Source organism: Perognathus longimembris, chromosome 4 (genome assembly GCF_023159225.1).
Source record: "Perognathus longimembris pacificus isolate PPM17 chromosome 4, ASM2315922v1, whole genome shotgun sequence".
Taxonomy (NCBI): Eukaryota; Metazoa; Chordata; class Mammalia; order Rodentia; family Heteromyidae; genus Perognathus; species Perognathus longimembris.
The window spans coordinates 90,969,535-90,985,246 of NC_063164.1; the positions used below are offsets into that span (position 1 = coordinate 90,969,535).

The window sequence follows — 15,712 nt, forward strand, 5'->3', positions numbered from 1 at the left end:
AAGGTTACTAGTTGGGATATAGTCACCTAAGAGGCACAATCCAGACACAAAAATGATACTTTATTACAACAAGAACAATTTACAGTAAAGTGCTCTTTACAATACATTGAAGAAACCCGAGTTTCACAAATTTCACATGCACAATTACACATCACCATTTGCTCTGAGGTTCACAGGGAACAGAGAGAAGGGGCTGACATGTGTAACTGGAGGGCCTCAGGCCCAAGTCCAGTTTTCTCTGTGGCTGGGCATTATTATTTCTAGACACCTCAGATGGGTATGAATAAGCTTTCCCCATAGCCTCAAGAACATTCTTCGTTACTCCCGCTGAATATTCTGAATATTTATGAAATTTTTATAGCAGAAGTAAAATGAGACTCATAGCTACTCCTTCATATCACAAAGACAATAAAGACAGACACGTGAGCCACTTAGCCTGAAAAATTCACTTTGGGAGCCCTTTGGACTTCAAAAGCACTCTCTCCCAATGAATATCTTCTTTGAAAACATAAGCTGTTCATGTGAGCTTCATCTCTCAGTCTTTGGAGTAGCTAGGATTACAGTTATGAGCTACTGGTGCCTAGCTTTTTATTATTTGTATATTCTACATACTGTCTTCCTTTAAATACAAATATATAAAAAAAATACTTAAAAATAGCTGTTCAGTAAATAACTTTTAACTGTGTATCTTGGAATTTTTCTTTCATCCTTATGAATAGACTGGTATATATAAGGAAGGGGGTGTTGTAACCCATTAATAGCCCATCCATCTAAGTGAATCTTGGACACACCCATTCTTCTCCAAACCTGTTTTCCTTTCAGCTTCACAGGAAATGCTTTGCTTCTAGGAACTTTCTGGACCTAAACCCAGCACAAAGCACTTGTTCAGGGTCATGGAACAAAGCTGTTTTGCCTGATCTCTCTGTCTCTGTCTGTCTGTCTGTCTGTCTGTCTGTCTCTCTCTCTCTCTCTCTCTCTCTCTCTGTCTCTCTCTCTCTCTCTCTCTCTCTCTCTCAGTAGTACCATGAGACACTTGGGATCAGATAGAAGCTGAGATTTCTCTAGCAACTGGCCTTTAAGGGATAAGGTTTCTTTGAAGATGTCATTGGTGTTTTGGAAGTGACATGTGAATTGCTAAGGTGATGTTGACTGTCTTCTTTCAGGAACTGTTGTGAAAAAAAATCCCATTAATCAGATAATGCAGGAAATGGACTGTCTAGACAGCTTGGGTGGATGAGGCATGTAAGCACGGTTATTTCCAACATGAAGGAAAATAGGCTTTCTCATCAACTATGAAAGCAGAGCAATGTTTCAGTCCTTCTTATCTCTGTGTGATTGCAGAAAAGAAGTACATTTCCTAGCTGGCCTGTCCCATGGTTCGTTGCAACAGCATCTCCTCTGAAGAGAGCCCTCAGCCAGGCACTGCTCACCACCAGCCGTACAATGGAATGAGTCCTGTTGACGTAGCAATCTTTACCTCAGAGCTCCCCTGTAAGCTCTTCTTCGGTGCTTCTGGTGGACACTTCTGGAACAGGGGGCCAAGAAGTACTCTGCTATACCTCCTTCTCTTGTTGGTTATTAGAATGTGAATAGAAAACTGCAGCTTGGAATTTTAGGATATACACACATGCACATGCTCATGCCTGAAGTCACCAGTAAGACATATATACAAAGGGAAAACATTACAAATAAATCTACACTAGGGCAACAGAAATGATCACAAATTGGTTGGGTTAGGTTTAATCATTTCCTTTACAATTTGCTAAATTTTTCAAAATGGTAATGAAATTTCCTCTTTGATTTAGGGAACATTCATTGGGCTTGTGCTTCCTCCTGGTCCAACAACTCCAAAGGGGGAGGCACAAGTCCCTTCTTGTGTGCAGACTTGCTGACATTTCGCCAGCCAGTGAATGGCCTCCAGCAGGACCAAGCACATCTGGGTCAGCCCCAACCAAAGTGTATCTCAGGCTTCCTCAGTGGAGTCCCAGCAGCTGGAAAGGCCAGAGGCAGGCTCCTGACAGAGACAGCCAAAGAATTCATCCACTATTGGAGCAGAGGTTGCCTTAAATTCTTTTGCTCTGAGATCCAGGTGTTGTACCTCATAGCATTTCTGAGATGGAGATTTACTAACAGGTGCCTCATGGTTTACTCATCACATGGGACTAGGAAGCTGTACAGTCCTAAGAACTCAAGAGTTCTGCTGCTGCTGGGAACTTTGTTTCCAGCACTATGAAGATTGGACAGAACAAACCCTCTCCCTTTCTCTTCCTGGCCTCCCTAATTCATTGCCACAATGGGTTCCACCGATGACAGGTCTGTCTTCCAAGACTGGAGCTGGGTGGAGGGCAAGAGGTTATTGGCTAGCAAAACCCTCCGACCATTGCTCTTCTCTGTCCAAGCCACCCTGAAGGAAGGGACTGGGGAGGGCATTCTTTCTTCCTGGGGCTCCGGAGGTCTTTGACACATGCTCAGTAATGCCTTTAGCTCAACCCTGAAGTTCTCATTCAGCCAGCAATAGATGAAGGGGTTGTAGCAGGTGCTGCTCATGGCAAACCAGTGGAAAGCAAAGTAGAGAGCATTGTTGGTGTGGATGACCTTGCTGGAGAGAAGAAGGACGTAGCAATTGAGGGGAAACCAGCAGAGGGCAAAGAGGACAACCACCAGCATTAGCATCTTAATGGTCTTCTTCTTCTTGCGCCGCAGAGCAAGATACTGTTCTGTGGTCACATCACCAATGGTATTACACAGCCACAGCTTCTTGGCCACGCGGGTATAGGCCACCGAGATGATGAAGAGGGGGAGGATGTAAAGCAGAATAAAGGTGGCCAGGTCCAGGTATTTCCAAAAGAGGTCAGCTGGTTCAGGGAAGTCTGGCAGGCATAGTGAGCGTACAATGTCCTCACTGGGGACAGACAGACAGAGACAGAGAGAATGGGGAGGGAGGGAGGAAGGGAGGAGATGTGAGTATGGAAAAGCTTCACCCTAAGAGGTGCCCACCTCTCCCTCCTCTGGGAGTGTCTGTCTGACACAGCACTCTTAGAACTGTAGACTAATTATCTGCTCATGATCCTGGTTCTCCACAAGGCTAGGAGGTTTGGGGAAGAAAGAAAGCTATTCTTAGGAGAGGATCACAAAAGCACCATAGCTATATGCATCTGATCAGATAAAATAGTATTTATCAAAATAAACTCCAGGAAATGGAAACAAGCAGGATCATGGTTGCTGCTTTCATTTTCTTTTGTCTTGTTTGTTCATGTATCTTTTGGGGGAAGGTAAGGAGAGGAACAGAAATGGTGAGACAAAAGAGGGAACAAATGCTGCAGTGATATTCACTACACACTAGGTTGAAAATGAATGATACAACTTGCAGGTGAGGACTGGAGGGGAAAAGTGGGAGAGAGGAAGAGAAGGTATGTCATTGTCCGAAAAGAAATGGATAATTTATCTGTAGCTGTGACCCCTCTGTACATCACATTTACAAAGACAATAAATAATTTTTTTGAAAAAAGAAAGATCTCTGAATGGCTTCACGTCCTTTTAACCTAGCCCACAATAAAGACTTAATAAATATTTGTTGAGTAAATGAATGAATGAAGCAATAGTGTCCTACCCTGAAAACTAGTTCATTCGTGAGGAAATTAGAATTTGCCATTTTTCTAGGGTCTCTTTCCGAAGCAAAACAAAAGCAAGATTAAGATAAATGATAGGAGGGAACTGGGGGGAGAGAAGGTGAGAGAAAAATGAGGGAAGGGTAACAAGCTTGACAAGAAATGTACTCACTGCCTTACGTATGTAACTGTAACCCCTCTGTACATCACCTTGACAATGAAATTAAATTTTTAAAAAAGATAAATGATAGAATTTGTAAGAATATGAGTAGTAAAACCTTACTAATAAATGGAACTTCAGCCATCCATATATGAGTATTATTTTATATAGAATGTGCTCTATCTAGTCCTCTTTGCCTTGTTACTCGTGTGCTTATGGCTTATAATATGTGCAGGTGTCATCACTAGCAAAAGAAAGAGAATACTCCCTCTACTTTTGTTAGAAAGTAACAAAAGTTAGTCCTCAAGATGAGAAGGAAAATGGGAAGTCTGAAGGTTGAGGATCTGGCTATGTGAATCTTTGCAGTATCCAGGAATTTGTGGAAGAGCCTTCAAAAATCCACAAAAAAAAATAGCTTTGGGGGCTATTTCTCTAGATTCTCAGAGCTTTTGTCACTGGAGTGAGTACAAGTTGTCTTTTATACTTCAATGCCCCAGAATTCTCTTGGGTGTGTGTGTGTGTGTGTGTGTGTGTGTGTGTGTGTGTGTGTGTATACTAGAGCTTGAATTAATGGCCTTGTATGCTTCTCTTTTTTTTCCAATCCTGGGGCTTGAACTCAGGACCTGAGCACTGTCCTGAGCTTCTTTTGCTCAAGCCACTCTACCACTTGAGCCGCAGCACCACTTCAGGCTTTTCCTATTTATGTGGTACTGAGGAATTGAACCCAGGGCTTCATGCATACTAGGCAAGCACTCTACCACTAAGCCACATTCCCAGCCCAATCTTGTACTCTCATTTGCTTTTTCATTCATAGATGGTGCCACTTCAGCCACACCTCCAGTTCCATCCCAAGATCCTCCTCACCATCAGAGCACCAGCCTCCAGCTCCTGCTGAGCAGGAAGAAATAGCTAGCACCTAGGACAACCCTGAGCCAATGATAGCTCTCCCCACAAACTCATTAAAAGGATAAGTGGCCAGCAATTTGTGTTTCCCCCAGCAAGCCTAGAACCAAGGAGTGAGGCAGGAATGTGAAAGCTGGCTTACTTGGCTCCGTGAGGTAAAGTCTGCCAGCCAAATGACTCCAGAGCCCCAAATGGCACCAATACCTCTTCTAAAACTGCATTTTGGTTGGTCCCTCCCCCGCCCTCCATCCTGCCTCCCACTTCCTCACTCCTCACTTAGCAGTGGAGTGCTGACTCTGGCACTTGGATGTGCACCTGCCTTCATCTCCACACCGGTTTCTAAGCAACCTCACCCACCGTCATAAACTGTTGAAATCACTCCACACTCACTCACCATTTCCTTAGTGAACATGACTGAGGGTTCATAGTGTACAGACAGTAAGCAAGAGGTTTAGGTATCAGATCAGAAACAAGCCAACCCTTCCTTAACTTTGTCTAATGGGATAATAGATTTTAATAAACTAATTCAAAATTTTTAAAACCTTGAGCATTTGAAAAAAAATTCTCATTCAGTGAGAGCATATGGTAATAACACCAGAATGGAGCTAAAAAGAAATACAGAATCCTATCTCATTCATACACATACATACATGTTTCATTTCTACATTGTATGAGAACTTTAATGAATGCTAATTGAAATGAACACCAAGATATGGAAACAAAAGTTTGGTTTGGTTTTGGTTTTAAAGTATTGTGTGAAGTTATTTTTTTTCTCTTTGGTTTTTCCCCTGTTGTGATTGTTTTTTATTTTGGTACCCTGTGTCTTATATATATGTTTATCTGATTTGGGGAAGGGAAGAAGAAAAACAAAATGGTGAGACAAAGGACAAAGGGTGAACCAATGCAACAGCAATACTCAAAAGACACTGTGTTGAAAGCAAATTTACAAGTTCTGGGGGAGGGGAATCCAGGGGTAGGGAAAGTGGGAGAAGAGGAGGGAGAGGGTAATAATATTGGACAAGAAATGTACTTATTTATGACCTTACACTGCACATCACAATAAAAGAAAATAAAATGTTTAAAAATGAAAAGAAAGAAGAAAAAGATGCATTGTACTCACATGTTATTTTGTTGAATATCAACTCTTTTGTACAATAACTTAAAGAATAAAATTAAAAGGAAAACAATAACCTTGCTCAATTTAAACAAGGCAATGTTGAGAGTCTCATCCACGGTGATGTAAACGTATGCCCCCTAGTGGCAGAATCTGATAGCTTTTGTGTTGTCCTTGTAGACACAACAAGAAGAGAATGAGGAAGCCAAAATTGTTGAGTAAAGAAAAAAAAAAAATAGCAGGGGGGAGGGGTGGTGGTGCCTACCAGGAAGCAACAGAATGGACAGACAAAAGGAGAAGAGCTCAGTGAGGCAGGTACTTCTAATCTTCAGGAAGCAAACCCAAAGGGAACCAACACCAATTTCCTTTGCCAAGAAGGCAATGGATTCAGGAGAGGAAGGGAGCCAGCTCCCTAGAGCCCTAGACTGCTTCATCTCACCTGTACTTGAAGGTAAACAACTTCTGGCAGATGGCATGCGGGAGCGAAAAGAAGGTAGCCATGATCCAGATCACAGCAATGTAGATGACACCTTTAGTGATGGAAATCCGGGGTTTTAATGGATGCATAATAACCTGGAAAACAAGCAAAGGGTATTTTACTAGTTAAAAAGTTTGAGGCAAATGAGGCTCCTGATGGTGCAGCTCATTTGCATAACAAATGTGTAGGACCTACTTATTAAGTAAAGCAACATTCCCTTTCATGGTTGGGCAGTTGATCTGTGTTCTTCCCCCACCAAGCACCTCCAGGGTGAGACCAGGGTTCATTGGGAATCCCACTCCTTCTTGACGGTGCAGAGGCCGATGGCTGCAGTGCACTGAGCAAGGGGGTATCAGAGAAGAGGCCTACCCAGCTCCCAGACAAAGATGGCATCCAGAAAAGCCCATCCTTGGTCCCCGCTTCCTCAAGACCTGCCTTCCCCAAATTCTTGACCTTCTAAAACATGAAGGGGTCTGAAAAGGTCTGATGCCAACTTCATGTGACATGTGGCAGGAAAGCTGCCTTGTCACTCCTCAAAAGCTCCCAGTAATATTGAGTAAGGCTGCTGTTAACATTGCAGTGCTGACACAGCAGCATTCACAGACAGTAGAGGCAGCGTTGAAGGCCTTGGGCTGCACATTCATCATGGAATTGCTACTGTAAGCCAGTAACTTCTAAGATGTTCCTATTTGTTAAGTCTTGTGGATTTGTTTAAGGCTTGGAGACCTCTTGCTCAAGGTGTTTGGAGCTGGTTAGTCCCACTGCTGCCTCCTTGGGTTACCATTTCAGGACACATGGGACATGCTGACCCATTCCTCAGAATGCTTCTGTTGTTTTCCTTCCATTTCTTTCAGGTTTTTTGAGAGGATGTAATGAAGCTTCAGAAGTTACTCGAGCACTTCTCTTCTACTTTGCCATTTTTCACCCATAATCTCTTATGGGAGTCAACCTAGTCAGAGACCCTACACCCTGCTCAGAGACTCTACTGGCTTTGGGTCAATCCTCCGTAGTTGAGCTTATGTCATAGCAACATGGTCACTATGAGCAACACTCTATGAGTCAACATTATGAGTCAACTCTCAGTTATTTGGTTAGATGGCTTAAACATGGGCCCGGTAAAGGTAACCCACAGCTCTTACTAAATTAGGAGAAATTAAGAAAAGAAAACATTTGTATATAAGTGTTTACATTTTCTATAACATACCTGAAATATATATATGAAGAGCTGATCTTTACAAAATTACAGCATTTCAGAGATGAAGAGATATTCCAGTCTGGCCAATCCAGTTCCTGATCTAGTTCATGAATCCCTTCAAAAAGTATCCCTACCAAGCTGTCATTCAGACTTTGCTTAGATATGGCTGGTGACAGGAACTTCATTACCTTTCGAACAGCATAGACTGCCTTTAGATATCTCTATTAAATATTCATTTCTCCCATAGAATCTGAATTTATTAAACTCCCTGTCCCTTGATCCTTGTACCTCTTGTACCTCTTGGCTTCTCAGGATACATTCCACCTCTGTTAACAATACCGATGTGGATGTGTAGGCTCCTTTGAGTAATCTTGGAGCAGGGCAGTCTAGTGGTGAAAGCATAACTTTGGAGCCAGATAGATCTCAGTCTTCATTCTAGCTTCATTATTCCTAGTCACAAGATCTTGGGAAAGCTAAGTAGGTACTTCCCTGAGTCCTTGCTCCTTGGCTCAGTATAGTCAAACCCAACAATATAGCTTCCTTAATTAGCGTGGGTAAGGCAACTGATCTAGAGCCATCCCTTTCTAGGACTGAGATGCCGGGGTCTGCTTTGGGTCCCTGCCACTAAAGATAAACCACAGTGCTCACTGAAGAGTCTTCATGTACCCTGCTGTCACCTACTCCTGCCACCTGGACATCCCAGTTTGTTTACTCCTCCACAGTCTAGGCCAGTAGATATCAATCTTCCACTCTAGAGCCTTATCTCTGACCTGCAATCATGTGCTGCTCTCATTGCAACTGTGGTCTTCCAACTTTGCCTTACTACCATCAAACAAGCTCATTAGTTTCTGAAACAGAAAATACCAGCAGTGAGTCTTAATTGGAAAATCAAACTGGGAATCATTTTTTGCAATAACTAAGACAATCTCTGTGTTTACAATGATCAATATGGAGACAAGCACATTCACTGGACACTGGGCTAGAACATTGTCCTGAGAGTGTTCGCAGACTGCAGGGAGAACAGTGTTGGGGGTGTTTGGTCTCACCTGGTGGCGGTCCACAGCAATGGCCGTCAGTGTCAAAGCAGAGACATGCAGGGAGCAGTACTGGGCAAAGCGGCTGATGTGGCACATTCCCTTCCCAAACACCCATGTGCTGTTCACAAATCGAACCTGGAAACAAGCAGCCACAGGTCAGACAGGCCTTGGCTGCCAATATATGTAAAATCTCTGAACAGTTTACATGTGCTGAAATGTGCTTACCTTTTGGGCTTAGTATAAAGTCTATGAAACAATAAAGATACTGTCTGGAACATTGATAGAAGGCTGTTTAAATAAGTAGTGGGAAAGAAAATGAGGGAAACTGATAAGAGGTGGTGAATTGATCATGGCATATTGTAGAATATCACAATGAAATTCCTTTGTACAACTAATAAATGCTAGTGAAAAAGGCCGGGTGCTGTGGCTCACACCTATAATTCTAGCTACTCTGGAGGCTGAAATCTGAGGATTGTAGTTCAAAGCCAGCCCAGGCAGGAAAGGCTGTGAGACTCTTATTTACAATTAGCTACCAGAAAAAGCCAGAAGTGGCTCTGTGGATCAAGTGGTAGTGAGCTAGCCTTGAGCAAAAAGGAGCTCAGGGACAGTGCCCAGGCCCAGAGTTCAAGACCCAGGACTGGAAAAAAGAATGAGGAGGAGGAGGAGGAGGAGGAGGAGGAGGAGGAGGAGGAGGAGGAGGAGGAGGAGGAGGAGGAGGAGGGAGGAGGAGGAGAAGAAATGTTATATTTTGTGTACAATAAAATTTTTATTGGCCTAACAGAATTCAGTCTAGTGAGCAAATGCCTGAAAAAAGTCACAATATAGCTGTGTTAGGATTTGGCAGGACGGGGGGTGGGAGGGTGCTTGACACACACTGTGCCATTCAGCTATATTCCAAAGTCACATGCTAGGAAATTTTGTCTATATTGGTTTTGCATCTCATCATCTGGGAAGGTGACCCAGAGGCCTAAATAAGTTTTGGTTGGACTGGAGAGAGGTATAACCCTAGAAGCAGACTTTGTCTTCACCATGTTTCATTCTGCATGATTTGCTCAGTCAATTAATGCTTGAGTAGCTCTTGAATAATACTGTATGCCCAAGAGAGGCTGTGTCTCGCTTCTGATGGAGGAGCTGCCAGTCTGAGCAGTATGCTCTGGACATGAAGAGTGGGGGCTAGAGGGAGGCAGCAAGTATATGTGGGAGGGGACAGAAGAAGAGTAGTGACAGCCATTGAGCCTAACAGAAAGAATATTCTCTGTACCTAGAGACTCACAGCAGAATTTTGGCCAAGACACTTAGGTTCCTCTGAGGCCCATTTTTCCTCCTCTGTAAACCAAGTTAAGCCTTTCCACATAGCTAATAGGAAAATCAAATAAGATGGATTACACATGTAGAGTAGATATAAGTATGCCTTTTTCATAGCAAGCATGTGTCATAATTTGCCATTATGACAATGAGGAAGGACTTACCCATATGGAGATCAGAACAAAAGTCATAGATACTAGCTAGGTGCAAGTGACTCAGGGCTGTAATTCTAGCTGCACGGGAGGCTGAGATCTGAAGATCATGACTTGAAACCAGCCTGGGCAGGAAAGTCTGTGAGACTCTTATCTCCACTTAGCCACCAAAGAGCTTGAAGTAGGGCTATGTCTCAGTGGTAGGGCACTAGCCTTGAGTGAAAAGGCTAAGGGTTGGTAGGCAAGCCCTGAGTTCAAACTCCACTACACCCTCCCCAAAAAAAGAGACTTAGACACTAGACTAGAAGTCTGAGTGCGTCGATTTAGCTGGCATAGACACAGAAAAGTGTACAAGACTGGCCAGATTATAACCCAAGGACAACAGCCACAGGCTGCATTTCCACGAAGATGAAAAGCTTCAAAACCATTTGAAGCTTGAGCATCCAGGAAACATGACAGAGAAAGCAGTCTTCACATACTCCTGCTTTTCATTCCCCATACTCAGTGACTGATCAAAACCAAATCTCCAAATATTTTTTCCAATCTGTTCCCTCTTCTTCAGACCCAAAGTCATGGACCTGTTACAGCCTCATCACAGCTTTCCCTGTTCTGCCGTCCTGCCTCTCAATAATTCAGCCTGCACATTGCTACCAGTTTCTCTTAACCACAAATCAGATGGCTGTCATCATCCAGCTGAGCATCATCACAGCTCTCCAGACAGAGCCAGATGCTCATAAATATCCAAGCCCATCCAACATGGCCCCAGGCTCCTTTCCTGGCCTACCCTCATCTCTTGACCTCACCCTCACTGCCTCCCCTCTGCTGTGTCTCTTGTCTGCTTTTCTAGTTACACAGAGCCTCCATGCACAGTGAAATTTGCAACCTCCTTGCCCTGTTCTCCCTGGCTGCACTGAGCATTCATCTGACTCTCGACCTGGGAGACTGCTGTTCATCTAGGTCACGTGGAAATGTCATATCCTTTGCAAGGTTTCCTTTGACCCAACCATGGGACTCTGGCAGGTCAAAATGAAAGACTGTCTTTTGTGAGCTCAGAGACATCCTGTGTGTGTCCCTACCGTGAGAACCATAGCAATTGTTTGGTTTGTCTAGATGAGAGCTGGGCTTCATTTTGACTCTAATACTTGAAGTAGGGAGGCTGGGAAAGGAAGCTACAGTTACCAACAGCCAAAGGCTGAGTAGACTGCAGGGTTAGAAGACCCTCCCCACAAAGAAAACTTTTCTTCCTCATTGGTATCACTTTGGAAAGAAAACTCTAACATGAGTTTGGATGGGGGCCATGGGTCATGCTCAAGGCTGTGCTTGTGCCAGAGGGAATACTGAGCTTTTAAGACCTCCATGTCTTTTCTTGAAGGAGACCCCCTGGGGCGGTCAGCTATCCATGGCCTTGGATCCATGGCCACCTTGGTCCCTCTTGGGTCTTGTGCCCTTCCACGTGGCTCTGGGCAGCAGCACCATGACTATGCTTTGGGGTTTCCCAGCTCAAATCTTGGCATTTCCATCTCTCAGCTTAGAAACCAAGAACACAGCACCAGAGTGTCTGCTTTCTTGTGCAGTAAGAAAGAAGGACTGTTGTTCAGAAACCTTCCTGTCCTTGCTGGTGATTGGAGGATCCAGGGGGCCATCAATAGGTTACATGGAAGCTGGAGGGGAACAGGACAACTTCATGTTTGGAACAGCGAAATTAGGACATGATTCAAGAATGTTCCCCATGCCTATGAGTTACCTAGTGGACAGACACTGGACTTGAATTAGGGATGTCACTATGGCTCTTTAAAGTGGTCTTGGATAAGGGTTGAACCTTTCTTCACCTTAGTTCCCTTACCTACAAAATACAAGTAGTGTTCTCCTAAGAGAGAACAAGAGGCTAGGCAAGTGCTCTGAAGATGAGAGATTTAGAAGAACATGCACATAGGTGGAAAATCTTGAAGGGGTTCATCCTTCCATTGTCTCTCATTTCTTTGTGTGTGTGTGTGTGTGTGTGTGTGTGTGTGTGTGTGTGTGTGTGTGTTCAATTTATAGGAGAAGAACTGCCATGACGAATGCCCCAGACCTGCCCAAGCCTGGTGCAAGTCCACCTCATCTTCATATTATCCCAACACAGCCACAGAAGAGAAATGCAATGTAAATATGCAGCCTAGGGAAGTGCAAAGTTTCCTTGACAATTACTGCGTGTAGAAAATAGCAGCACCTTCTGAAGGGAGGAGAGAGAAGAACAGCATTTTGTAGGCTCACTCAGGCGAGTGGGGAGATGACTTGGCCTAATCATCTCAGACTTAGTAATTTCAGGTGCTTGAAATCAAGCTTGGTAATAAAAAAATGTCCAATGCAACGAATTCAAACAGCAAATGTTCAATTATTTCAGCCAGATGCAGACACTCAGATGTTTGATGCAGTGTCAGCAGCTGAAGGAAGTAATGGAGAAAAAGAAGAGAGGGAGGGGATAAGGGAGTAAACGTGAGAGAAAGCCATGGAATGAGAATAAGTGGGGGAATAGAGAGAAAATTTTACCCTTAGAAAGACTTACCAGAAAAGAAAAGGAGCTAAGAAGGGAGTTGGAGATTGCGGTTGGGGGTGGAAGTCAAGACTTGAGAGAAACAGAAAGCCTGAGAGACCGACAGGAAGACTGAAAAGCAGGGGAGAGTGCAAAGTAAGAAACTAGAGGTGAATATAAGAGAGGAAGAGACGGAAAGATTAAGGCAAAGACAGAATCAGAGGTGACAGCAACGAGGAGAAAGAGGAGTGGGAGTGGGGAAGCCCCAGGGAGAGACCGAGAACGACGAGAGGGGCAGGGGGCGGAGACCAACGCGTGCAGCTGCGGTGGCCAGAGCCGTCCCGCCGGCCTTACCAGCGTGAACGGGGTGTTGAGCAGGGTGATCATGAGGTCTGCGACCGCCAGGTTGACAATGAAAAGGCTGGTGGCGGAGTGCATCCGCTGGTTTTTGAAGATGACATGGCACACTAGCACGTTGCCAAAGAGCGAGAAGACGATTATAAAGGAGTAAGCCACGATGAGCAGGGCTTTGACCGTGGGGTTCTGGGACTCGGCCCCGTAGCGCCTCCTGCCCACGAAGTTCTGCCAGTCCGAGAAGGTGTAGTTGTTCCAAAAGAAGCGCGACGCGTTGGGCACAGCCAGGGCCATGGCCAGGCTCTGCTCGTCGCCCCGGCCCTCGGGACGTTCCGTGGCTTCCCCCGTGTGGAGGAGGAAGAGCAGCAAGAAGTGCGGGAGCATCTTACGGGAGCCCCTACTTCCCCGGGCACTCCGGGCGCACTTGCTCCGGGAGCGGGGCGCGCAGGGAAGCGCAGAGCAGGGAAGCACAGGACAGGACAGGGAAGGGCGCGCAGGCCAGGACAGCGCAGGGCAGAGCAGGACGCGCAGCGCAGGGCGCAGAGCCGGCCTGGACCTCGCGGCCCTCGGCTGGCTGGCTCGCGCGCGCGGGTGAGATCCTTTCCGCACTTTTATATCTCTGCCCGCACCAGGCGCCTCTGCCCATTGGGCAGAGCACCGTCTCTTGCGGCCGCGATGACGCGCCCGCCGCTGCCCCCGCCCGAGCCCGCTCCCTCAGCGCAGCCGCGGCCGCTCGGCCGCTCCGGGGGACGCGCAAGCAAGCGGGTGCAAGGGGGGCAGTCCCAGGGGCGCGGCGGGACGAGGCGGGTGGGGTGCTGACAGGGCTGGCTCCCACCGGTGTCCTTCACAAACAGACACATTCTAAGTGTTCCCACATGAATGTTAGCGTTGGCGGTTTCGTTTCGAGGGTATCCCTGAGCCCTGGCCGAAGAAGGAACAAGTTTAGTGAAGCTCCCCATAGTGAAATTTCCAACGTGCAGGCGCGCTTACCAGGGGCTGTTGTTCCTTGGACAGCCTCAGGAGTGCAATGTGCGCAGCTCAGAGCAGTCCAGACAAGTCAAAGAAGTAGATGAAACAAGGGAAGTTGGCTGTGTTCCTACTTCTTGAATAAGTGAGACTTTTCTGCCATGGGCATTTCCCAAACTGACTTTCGAGAGCTGCTCTCCAGCACACCCACCCACCACCTGCTTCTTCAGGAAATCGTGCCCACCTGTTTCCATTCCCACGATGACGTCTCCCCCAGTGACCCCTTCCCGACCACTCAGCTGCCCGAACCTGGTGAACCCAAGGCCCTGGTCTGAAAGCAGCTTTACCATTTCCCAGCAGTGTGAGACGCCTGAGCAAGGTGTTTCATCATCCTGGCCTTGGTTAATAGCCACCCCCCCCCTTCTTCTATGTGGAGTTCTTAGAGATGCACCCTGTTTGATAACTCTTCCACCTTGTAGCTGTGGTTACAAGACATACAATCATTTCTTGGCTTGTAATTGTGCCCTGAACTTGTGTGTCCTCTGGCCCTGCCAACACATCTATGCTCTTGGGTTTCCTGAAGAAGTCCTGCAAATCCAGGTATCTTCTGAGCACCCACTTTGTCCTGGGAGAATGAGCATCCTTGTCCCATCCTAATTCTGGGGAGCAGGCCCCTCCCGCCAAGTTCCTTTCTTCTCGCTGGTCCTGAGAAGAAAGGACACCCTCCTTTCACCTTGAAACCTTTTTATTTCTTTGAACTCCTGGAACACAGTCTTCTTGATGAACAATTAACAAGTGTGGGTCTGTACCACTGTAGTAAAATACAAGATGGTACTTATGCAGGTAGAGTCAGAGAAGTCTCAAGTGTCAGAAAATTTCAACTCGGTACTGAAAGACCAGGAGCAGACAGGCAGGCCAGAGGGGGAAAAGAAGAGGGAAGAAGATGGAGTTGTCCAAGGAGATGGAGTCATGAGCCAGTGCTGCTGGCTCACACCTGTCACCCTACCTACTCAGGAGACTGAGATCTGAGGATCATGGTTCAAGGCCAGCCCAGGTAGGAAAGTCCACAAGACTTTTATCTCCGATTAACCACCAAACAAGCTGGAAGTGAAGCAGGGGCTGAAGTGTCAGAGTGCTAGCCGTGGGGGAAAAATCTCAGGGACAGCACCCAGTTTAGCATATTCTGAGACAAAAATAAGGTCAACACCACTAAGGAGTGGGGAAGTGAGACAAAGAAGGGAAACAGGTCAATAAAGAATGTTATGAAGCCAGCTACCACTCTGTGTATTAATCATAGACACCAATGATCTGAATCAGTGAGGGGGGGGAGCTGGGACATCTATATATTTGGTACAGTGCCATGCACAAGAAATCTTAGCATAGTTTTTTTGCAATGGTTTTTCATTATTATTAGCATAGTTTTATTGTGATTTTTCAGATATATTTTCCCACAAGGCTAAATTATAGTATGCCAAGAATGAATTTTATTACTGCAAATTAAATACCTGCTACTTATTTCAGGTAATAGTCTTCAAACTATTTGCCAGACATTGTCTGCCACATATTTACAGACTTCATGGCCTAACGAGCATTGGTTGTAGGGTTCTCCAGGCACCTGATTATCCTTGGCTTCTCCTGCCAAGTAGGCAGTACGAATGGACTCCAGGGACAGAATAATTGGTTTTGGTTTCACAGCTGGAAGTTGAACTGGCATACACTTAAGGGTAGAAGGTAGGCATGAAGTCTAGAATCACTTCCTTTCCTCTTCTCTGGTCATCCAGCCCTCCTCTCAGCCAGGCAGGGGCCCACTCAGCCCTCCTGAAACTGCAGCCAATTATGGCCTCTCCAACTTACCTTGAACTTGTATAATGACTGTCTGTAATGAAGCAAGAACATTCCTTTGCCTGACTACACACACTAAAGCTTTT

General features: G+C 45.6%; 1 protein-coding gene across 2 annotated transcripts; it reads right to left on the reverse strand.

Annotated features, from left to right (window-relative positions):
- Positions 1-2,277: 2,277 nt before the first annotated feature.
- Gpr83 (G protein-coupled receptor 83) lies at positions 2,278-13,202 on the reverse strand. Of its 2 annotated transcripts, XM_048344306.1 has the most exons (4): positions 12,819-13,202; positions 8,505-8,630; positions 6,225-6,358; positions 2,278-2,902 (listed from the first exon to the last, which is right to left on the reverse strand). In XM_048344306.1, exons 1-4 carry the CDS (start codon positions 13,200-13,202, stop codon positions 2,278-2,280), a joined length of 1,269 nt encoding a protein of 422 aa, XP_048200263.1. The 2 variants fall into 2 exon arrangements, with proteins under 2 accessions (XP_048200263.1, XP_048200264.1); XM_048344307.1 differs by lacking the exon at positions 8,505-8,630.
- Between the last annotated feature and the right edge of the window lie 2,510 nt (positions 13,203-15,712).